At 48.3% G+C, this 10,170-nt stretch overlaps 1 protein-coding gene across 1 annotated transcript; it reads left to right on the forward strand.

Annotated features, from left to right (window-relative positions):
- The first annotated feature begins 1,798 nt into the window (after nt 1-1,798).
- LOC119461554 (innexin inx2) lies at nt 1,799-4,244 on the forward strand. The gene has a single exon (XM_037722898.2). It carries the CDS (start codon nt 2,143-2,145, stop codon nt 3,268-3,270), a length of 1,128 nt encoding a protein of 375 aa, XP_037578826.1. The 5' UTR covers nt 1,799-2,142; the 3' UTR covers nt 3,271-4,244.
- The last annotated feature ends 5,926 nt before the right edge of the window (nt 4,245-10,170 follow it).

The raw sequence follows: 10,170 nt of genomic DNA on the forward strand, positions 1-10,170 counted from the left end.
CGGAGGTGAAGTGCTGGGACTGCCACCATATCCGCTAAGCACCATACCATGCAAGTGCACACGTCGTCGGCTACGGTGGTAAGGTTGCTAATACGACTGCTAAAGGCTGCTAATAAGAAAACAAGACAGTTACCAGCCTTGCAGCATATATCCATGATTGCGTCAGTAATATAGCACTATACCTGTTTAGTCAAAGTGAAATGTCGTTGCAGTTAGCCTTTCTTCACTCCGAGCCTCCACCTACCCGCGAACCTCTGTCTTGTTTGGACTACCGTGGATGACTGTTTGTTCATTTCATGATACTTTGAATTGTCTTCTAGCTCTTGCGTCTGAACCATATGCAGTACGAAAAGATGCGCTCAAGGTTTCCGATCCAATGTGATCTAAACTAAGCAGGAACCACTGACCTGGTGTTTCGAGGTAGAGGAGTAGTAGTTCAGTAATCCGTCCATCGGTACACGATCGGTAAATGCTGGTCCGATGCGGGCACTGCTGGAAACCATCGTCAGCTAAAAACTATGGTAATGACTGCCGCAATGTTCTTTGCAGAGCGTGCCGGCGACGAATTACTAACGGCGCGAGACGGCATTGCTATACATCTTGTTTTATTTTTCTTTCTTTTCGTGTGCTTTGTTTATTTAGTGCGGCAGCGTTCTTAGAAGCAGAAATGAAAGAAGAACCGCTGTTTGTGGCGCGGATGATTGTGCAACGCTGGAAACGTCGGAAACTGTTTTCAGAGTAGCGCAAGCGGGTTTCATATAAGACATGGAAGATATACGGCGGTGTTTACAGACCCGGCGAGCTACCGCACGTGACAGCATGTTCCAATCGCTAGCGTTGGCACGGCGCGAGAACTCGTGACAACACGTCTTTGCTGCATCCATGACAACATCTGAATGTGTCTTCTGCGGTCTTTTCACTCTACTTTAGTTGCAACATACAATAAAAGCCACGTTAAAGAGATGTGAAGTGCAATTTGCAAAGTTTCAGTGCGACCAGTCCAAGCTTAACTTAATAGGACTAACTTCAAACTGGTGGACACACCACAAACAAGTCTCGTCGGTGAAAAAAAAAAAAAAAGGCGTATCTGTCCTTCGATTATTCCCTCGCTTGCTGTCGACTTTTCTAGAGCCGCACCACTGTGGCAGTGTCTCATCTTTCGTTCGTATTTTTCGCACTGCAAATCTACCAATATCAGCAAGAAGAACTTGCTCGAAACAATGTGCCTAATTGTACACGGAAGCATAAGCAGATACGATACATAAAAAGTATGGAGAAATTTCGTTCGTTGCAAGTTCCTTGAGATGCCACCTTCGTTTCTCCGAAGGTTTGGCTATCAAAAGTTCTTCACGGTGTACGCACGAAGGGCTGCGGAAAGCCGTCGGCTGGCATCCGCGAAAGAACGCGACAGGCGTCTTTTGCCCATCTCAGCTCGCTCGCCCCGAAGAGGCCCCCGCGCATCGAGGCCAATTACGCCTGAAAGGCGATGCCGCTGCACCAAGTCGCGCCAATGGGCTTTACGACACGAACCAACTGGACCGGACATGACGTCGCCGTTGTCGAAGACCTCTGCTGCCGATGCCGTCGTCGACGCCGCAGCATCGTCACATCCGTTTTTTTTTTTTTTTTTCCCGTTGCCGTTCCACGTGCTTGCCACAGTGGCACGTAACTGCTACGTCAGCGCCGTGTCCATGGCCCCCGCAACGGGATGCCGGATGCCTCTCGCCGCGCGCTGCTTGATTGTGCTTCAAAAAAGCGCGTCCCTCGTCCTCCTCTTAGTTTCCCCTCCCCTTGGAGCCTTTCATTTCGTGCCGGCGAGGGGTTGGGTTTCGTGGCGTGCGGGGGTGCTGCGTTCTGTAACCGGTTTCCAAGCGGCCTCACTTGCCTCCGCGGGAGCGGCAGCAGTAGAGCGCCGTCGTCCCACCACTCTACTTGCACGGGAGCCCGTCGGCCCGGCGATCGGCCGCGGCGTTCACTTGTTCGACATAGAGCTCGTCATGGTCACGTGAGGGCTGCAGTTGGACACCACGATACACCAAGCGCGGGCCTCCTTCTTTTGACAGACGCAGCCGCATTTCCCGCGCGCGCTCGCGCGCCTATCTTCTGCTGTAAGCCGGCGTTGAAACACCAAGAGGCGGCACCATGTTTTACATGCTAGTTGCCCCGCTCCACCGAGCGGTCAAGATCAATCGCATCGTTCTCGACAATCAGATCTTCCGCCTACACTACAAGGCGACTTCACTGCTGCTGCTCATGTTCAGCATCCTCGTGACCAGCACGCAGTACTTCGGCGACCCCATCGACTGCATTCAGCACGACTCGGTGCCGGCGAATGTCATCCGGACGTTCTGCTGGATCCACTCGACCTTCAACGTCCCCGCTGCCTACAATGAGACGGTGGGCATCAATGGCGTCCCTCACCCGGGCATCCAGAAGTACACCCCGGACGAAGTTCGACGCTACTACGGATACTACCAGTGGGTCTGCATGGTGCTCTTTCTGCAGGCCGGCTGCTTCTACGTGCCACGCTATCTGTGGAAGTGCTACGAGCAGGGGCTTATACGCAACCTGGTCCAGGACCTCGACTGCCCCATCAAAGAGAGTGCCGACGTGTGCAAGAAGACGGAGACGGTCGCCCGCTACGTGCGTAGCCACTTGAACATGCACGGCCGCTACTTTGGCTGGTACGTGACCGCCGAGGTTCTCAACTTCGTCAACGTCATCGGTCAGATCCTGCTGACGGACTCCTTCCTGGGCAACATGTTCACCACATTCGGTACCGACGTGCTCAGTCACCACAACGAGGACCCGGACGTTCGCAACGACCCCATGATCTGGGTTTTCCCGCGCGTCACGAAGTGCTCCTTCCACCTGTTTGGTTCGTCCGGAGACGTTCAGAAGCACGACGCCTTGTGCCTGTTGGCGCAGAACATCATCAACGAGAAGATCTACATATTCCTGTGGTTCTGGTGGGTCATTCTGGCCGTGCTCACGGGCGTCGAGCTCGTGTACCGGCTGATGACCATCCTGTTGCCAAAAGTGCGCGAGGTGATCCTGCGGTATCGGGCCCGCATGGCTGACCGCCGCATGCTCGAGATGGTCATCAAGCGCGTGTCCACGTCCGACTGGTTCCTCCTGGATCTGCTCTGCAAGAACATGAACCCGATGCACTACCGCGCTTTCATCAACGAGCTCGCCAAGTCATTGGAGGACGAATACGGCAAGAGGCTGCTGGCCGGCGTCGACACGTCCAACACGAGCACCGTCTGAATGCGACTCGCGTTGCGAGCCGCGGCTTGCTGGAAAAGATAAGATGGCCTTGTCCGCCGTGTCGTGACAGAACTTTGTTTTAATCGAAGCGCCTTGTTTGTTCCGTGAAACCGACAACCTTGCGCGCGATATGACAAGCGTATACACGAGATGCCAAAATCTGTTTCCACGTCATAGGCGTGGTGTCTTAGAACCCCGATTCTGTTTTCCCGCAGTAGTGGCGTCTTTGTATTTTTTTTCTCGCTCTCTATTTAAAGTGGAGCTTCATGCGTTATGCGCATGTTTTATACCGTGGCCTTCCTCGCTAGAGTGTAGTCAACAGCACCTTGTTTTTCTTTGTATTTGCTTTAAGCCGCAATGTTCTTCAGTCAGGGTAAAAGACCGTTTCATCTTTTCCTTCAGGTCACATTCATGCTCTGTATCTCAAAATGCTACGCGCTGCCATTATGTCTGTAGGTTTAGTTAGAAATTTACGGATGCCATAGGAATACAGGCGTGACTGGCTTCTGTGCTATGATTTTTTTATATAGGTCGTTTGTGCAAAGGCGAGAGTGTACGTGCTCGATACCTGTGAGCGTGATAAGTTTATTTAAATGTTTGTTCCTAGCGGCTGACAAGGGTTTTTTCCAGTGTTGACAATTTGGGCGATGCGATGCTATATCCATTATAGGCAACGCTAAAAGCAGGGTTTCTCTTTACGGCCATTTTATATCAGTGAAAAAAAAATGATTTTACTTTTATGAACTGTTATTGTACTGCATGCAGCCCAAATTCCATTCGTTTTTCTTCGTCTGACTCGCAGTGCCTTGTGTGTGCGTGTGTTTTGTGGTGTGTGTCATCGTGAATGGACATCATTGAAGAAAATACCCTGCGGACCTTTTTTTTTTTCTTGAAGGGTTATGTCAAACGTGTCACAATTCATCGCACAATTGACAAGAGAATACACATTCAGAGTGTACTGATGAAAAGAAAAACGCCTCTTGTGGTTATTGTGGTGCCACACGCCTCGAACGACGGTCTTCACCGTTTGCTCCTTGATATTAATTCTTGGTGCAGACACATAATGATGAAGCTATTTATGACACAACGTGGAAGGCAAAGAGCGAACAACTTTCTTGACGAGATGGCTTGTAGGTTCCCTACTTCGTCCATGCGCTTCGTACTAAGTCACGTTGGTGCACATTCATCGTGTCGGTTTAGCATAATGCCAAATGGTGTCGCTGTGTTCATGTCTTACGCGCAGAATCATCCAAGGCGGGAAGGGAAGGACGCACAAACATACAATGCTGTTTGCTCACAAGATTAGTGCCTTTGTTAGGAAGCCTCGGAAACGCACGGCTAATTCTCGTCTAACTTCAAGATGGAGTCATTACCAACGATTTATTTTAATTTTAAGCACGTACTACCCGTAATGAAACAAGTTTGTCCTTTGGCGTAGCATTCACTTCACATAACATCGATTCCAAAAGCGCGTGGGACGTTTCCTTTCCTTTTTTTTTTTTTTCTGTCTTGGATTCTATTAAGCATCTGTCGCGCTCGGTGGCGATATACCGTCGATAACTGCGGCGCGATAACAAGTAGCAAGAGACGGAAAGAATGAAAAAGTAATCACTGTAATCATTACGTTATTTCGACCAATTTTATTTCTGAAATTATGCAGGAGCCCTTTTTCTCGTAAGCTGAACCAAGTTCAGAAGATAAGTTATACAAAACAAAATGGCGCGTGTCTGAGAATTCGGACAGCGATATGTGATGAACGCTCGGAATTCAGTCATTACCAGAATAAAACAATAAATAACCATAGAATTACAGTTTTAGTGCATGCATGCGCGCGCTTACCTGTCTCTTGTTTTGATTCTTCCCTCTCCTTGCGCGCGGGTCAAAGCTGCGCAATGCGTACGGCGTCCTTAATGCGAGGCATGCGCCCCCTGGCTGCTTTCCCGAAGGTCACGTGAACGCAGGAGTGAGAGAAGGGGCAAGTATCCCCCTCGGGGCCATTTCACTTGTCGCTTCACTCGAGAAGAATGCACGCGGGGGCGGGACAGAGGCGCCATTATTCGCCGACGAAGGTCGCACGCGGGGCTATACTAAAGAGACACTGACTATTCAGACATAGTGCAAGTTAAAAAGGAAACGTAAACGGGGTTGTTATTGCGCCAGCGCGCCTTACGACATTCATTGAAAAGGCCAGATGCCGTCGCCTGGGTGAAATATGGGAGAGGCGTGGGCAGAGCAGGGTGCGTCCAACGCCGGAAGGCAACTGGTCAGCCAGGGGGGGGGACGATCCAAGCGTCGAAGACGGCAGTCACGGGTTGTGTAAAAAAAAAAAGCTCGGGATTTGCCTGATCTTCAGAACAAAATTTTCTGCTATGTTTGGTCAGCGTTTCATCGGTTTTATCCTTTTTTGGATGCAGCTTTACACTTTCTTTTTTCGACTCTGCCCATGGATATCGGTACAAGGACACTCCCAGTGATAAAGTAGTTCGCTGCCACTCTGCAGATACATGTGGTTTCAGAAGATTGCACTGCTGGCCTAGCGAAAATAAACGGACCAACAAACTAATGAGGTTACGGCATCGCGACAGACGTGCAAGTGTGACTCGACACAGGCGAAATACGCGAGAGACGACGCTGCAGCAATGTCTTCATTCCGCGGTCACATCAACAGATTGATCACACTAGGCTTAGAGAGCACCCGTACCTGTTCTGGCAGTGTCAAATTACTCACGCTCATTCCTTTCTTTCGTTTTTTTTTCGTTCTTTTAATTCTCTTTGTTGTATTTAGAAAGGCAGCTTTAAGTGGAATGCAGAGGCCAGCTCGATTGCGAGTGTTGCCAGTAATAATAAATGTTAAGTTAAGAGAATTATTAATAATAAAAAAATCAGGATAAGACAATTAGGAGAGAACTGGGGCAACCTCACCTGAACCAATACTATATTACCGCCATCCTCAATAACAATTATTATTATTGAAGGATTGGGGGTGGTGGTGATATATTGATTCAGGTGAGACTGCTCAACTGTGCCCCTTCTCTAACCTCCTTTATTCCTCGCCACCCACCAATCATAGAGTCGCCGTCTCTCACTCTCCCCGCCCCTTCCTTCCTCTTTTCACTAACGACCCAAACCAAACCTAGCAGTGGTGTTGTGAAACTCGCCGTAAGATCTCTTTGTTCAACTAACCATCATCGAACGTAGGCCTGAAAGTTTGCTTTCTTCTACAGTTGACGGTAGCACGCCAATTCCGAGAGTCAAGACGTGAGAAAAACCAAGCAACAATAAGTGACTGGACAAGCACTCCAGAAGTGCTATTGAGAAAGGAAAGAGATCATAGATACTTCTTTTTTAGCAAGCAATATATGTCTGATTTGGTGGGAGTACGTCTTATAATTTCCCTTGGCTCCCCAACATATATGCCAAAGCGCCAGTATTGAATAGATATGTTATCCACTGATCTTTTTTTTTTACTTGAGAAAGAAATGCTAACAAAGATTACAGCCTATCAAAAACATTGGTTTGAATCTACGTTTTCTTTCTTGAATCTTTTCAATTAGATGCTATGCAAAGAGAATCATGATACGCGCGATTCATCTGGCCTCATGGTATGCGACGTGGATGGAGCGATGACTTGCAGGCTAACGCCATGTTTTGCGAGTGTTGAGGGAAGCAGATCTTGTCAAACAAGATCTGCAGATTTCATCAAGCACTTCTCGAAACTGCTCGAAACAACTCGAAACTGGTTCACTACTAAGAATTCGTTCCAAGTGAATACGCCTCGCGAACTCAGCGGCTATAATTCGCAGATTGAAATGCGCTATAATGTAATTCATTAAAACGTTCATTAGCATAATTATGTTAATTATTCAATTAGGCGGTTTGATTTCTCGTGGAAGTAATGGCCACCTCGTCGAGTAGTTTAGATCAAGGATTAGAATTGTGCTATCTGCCACAGGTAATTTTTTTTTTAATTTGGCGCAGCTAAAATAAAACACCCTGTATAGCGCGGTCGTGTCAGCATTGGGCGACGAAGTTCCCACTTTGAATTACTCAGTCTCAAGATTCGGGACAGTGTTGTCCATCATATCCAGGATCGTCCCAGTTTACTACTATTACACTTTCTCAGCAATCGGCCCACATTACTCAGCAAGATACCGACGGATAGACAGGAAACCACGGAGGAGTGGGCAAAGCATACTTTGTTTTAAACAGTTAACAGAAACAGCCAGTGTCTCTTTAATAACAGCATTTCTGACTTCTATATGAGACACTATATTTATTTATTTAGTTCATACTGCATATTTGGAAACGTTCTCGCTCCCGCATCGTTGAGGAAAAGTACTACGCGCTAGCGAGGCCAGATTGTTTGCACGCGCTTTCAGCAGGGGTGTGGTCAAGAGATCTAGTGAAGATCAACCTGCAAAAATTTAAAAAAAGCTCCTGTACTTCTGACCCCGCTTCGACTACGCGTAGTCAGTCAGGCGCGCAGCTCTTGGATTGCTCGCATGAATTATTTCATTTTCTTTGTGATACAGTATGGGCGAAACTTGGACAAAACACTTCACTCTCATTCAAACGTTCATTACAGTTATGCCTGACATTGAATCAAGTAGGCAAAATTGTTTAGTAGATGCCTGCCTCAAGCCAGATATGTTTCGCTCTTGATCGAAAAAAAAAAAAAAACGGAAAGCAGTTGGTAACAAGTTTCTCTCGGTGAGTAATGAAATTTTGGCCCGCTTTGTCTCCTTTTCCAGGCTCTGTTCGAACCTTGGCACGATCGAAACCTTTATGTGTGCAAGCTTTATTGCTAATCCTGTGTTCCGACTGGACTCCGAGACCGTTCCCTGAGTCAAATATACTCAGACCGTGGCCACATCCGTCACTAGCACAAAAAGCGATCCGTGCACTACGGAAGCACTGAAAGTGCACCGTCCTCAGAGACCGCTTATAGTGCTCCTGTGAATGCTTCCACGTGCACTCAGTGCCCACGCTCTTCCTGTTTTCCTCTTTCTATTCCGTCTGTCCCTTACCCCCCCCCCCCCCCCCCCCCCCCCAGTGTAGGGTAGCAAGCCGGACGGTCGTCTGGTTGACCTACCTGCCTTTACTCTCCTTGCTCTCTCTCCATCGTGTATCATCACATCTTTCTTTTTCTTTAATTTTATCAACGAAGGTTTATGCTACTGTTTATTTCTGTTGCTACGGTTATGGCGGAAAAAAGGCGTGAGCTTAAGTCAACAGCTCGCTACCATATAGTAAAAATAAAAGCGAGGAGAGAAGTGCCTGGTAGCGCCACTGGTCCCCATAGTTTAATGCATGCATGTGCGAAGTGCGTCTGATGAGATAAGGCACGGCTGAGAGCTCTGAACTAACTTATACTGTACGGCCTTCTTAACGTGGTGCGAAAAGGCAGCGCTGCGCAGGCGTTCTCTGGGGACATGCAGCTCGAGTTTGAGTTCCCTCTGCATTATCAGCTGAAGCCGTGACCTAGATGTCAAGAGGCGATGCATAACCGCTGAGTGGATGCATATATCGTGGTGTAACCAAACACGAACGCAGCGAAAAGTGAAACAGTAGAAGCTTCGGCCCTGACACAGGAGGCGCTTGCAACTCGGTGAGCGCCGACGACTCACTCGCTGCATACGAAGGCAAGTGAGCAGACACGGATGAAAGTTACTTGGCTCTGAGCCGCGCGAATAGCTTGGGCAACAGCTTACAAACGGAGCCAGAGAGAGAGAGAGAGAGAAACGAACAGGGAAGGGTAGGGAGGTTAGCCAAGGACGTGCCACGTTGGCTACCCTAAACTTGGGGAGGGGGAAAGGGGAGGAATAGATAAGGAGAGAAAGGGAAAATAGTAGAGTCAGTCAGTCGCAGAGGAATATCTCCGCTGTCACAAGCGTTCGTACAATCCAGTATCCTTCACGAAGTGCAGAAGGGCTTTTGTGGCATTTTGCATGCAAGAGTGCATATACCATGGTCCAAGGATCTTTTCTTCCGAGAGTGCTCTGTTATCTAACAGGCTGAGTTTAGCTTGGAGAATACGTCGTTGAGTGTCAAAGGTTGGCTGCACCCGCACAAATTGCACGCCGCACTGTTGGCGATCCCTATAAGGAATGAATAGGCGTTGGTAAATGCGACGCCCAACCACATGCGACACAGTAAAGTTCTTTCGCGACGGGAGAGTCCAGGTGGCAGGCGAAGTCGCAAGTTAGGGTCGAGAGAGTGCAAGCGTGAGTTGGTGAAACCCGGTGAATTCCATCGTAGAAGTGTGATGCGGCGAGAAAGTGATTGAAGTTGCCGCGCAGCAACTGTTCTTGAGAGTGGTTTAGGAGCCTGCTGATGTTTTTGATGAGCCGAACACCACATAATACGAAGGACGTATGGGAAGACATCAAGACGATCACACGTCGCTCAAGACAAGTTGTGTTCTCATGACATCGTTTATAAGCGATGATAAGCTAAATAGCCAAACAGGACGAGCTGATCAGTTTGGGGCAAAGGAGACCGGTCAGCATATCGAAGACATACGTTTTGTTTCTGATAAGCTGCGATTTTTTTACCAGTGCGAGCGCACAACGGACAAGGCATAACTGCGACAAACATACATATATTTTGTTATTCTTACCCATTGTGCTTGTGCATCTTTATAGTTCAAGCTATGAAAGAACAAACAAGGCCAAACTTCATCCCATCCCTTTTACTTCCATATGCTAGAAACAATGAGGACGACAGTATTATATCCCACGTATTATATTGGCACGTGTCCAGTGCAACAGAAATAGTCGAGTTGGTTGAGGGCTCGAAGCCTTAGCAGAGAGCTCTAGGCTTAGGTACAAAACCGCTTGTGTTCCGCTTGTATATACGCAAGCCACGCACTCGTGTCGCGGCCACTCAAGCTTCGGTGTA

Source organism: Dermacentor silvarum, chromosome 8, assembly GCF_013339745.2.
Source record: "Dermacentor silvarum isolate Dsil-2018 chromosome 8, BIME_Dsil_1.4, whole genome shotgun sequence".
In the NCBI taxonomy this organism is placed as follows: Eukaryota; Metazoa; Arthropoda; class Arachnida; order Ixodida; family Ixodidae; genus Dermacentor; species Dermacentor silvarum.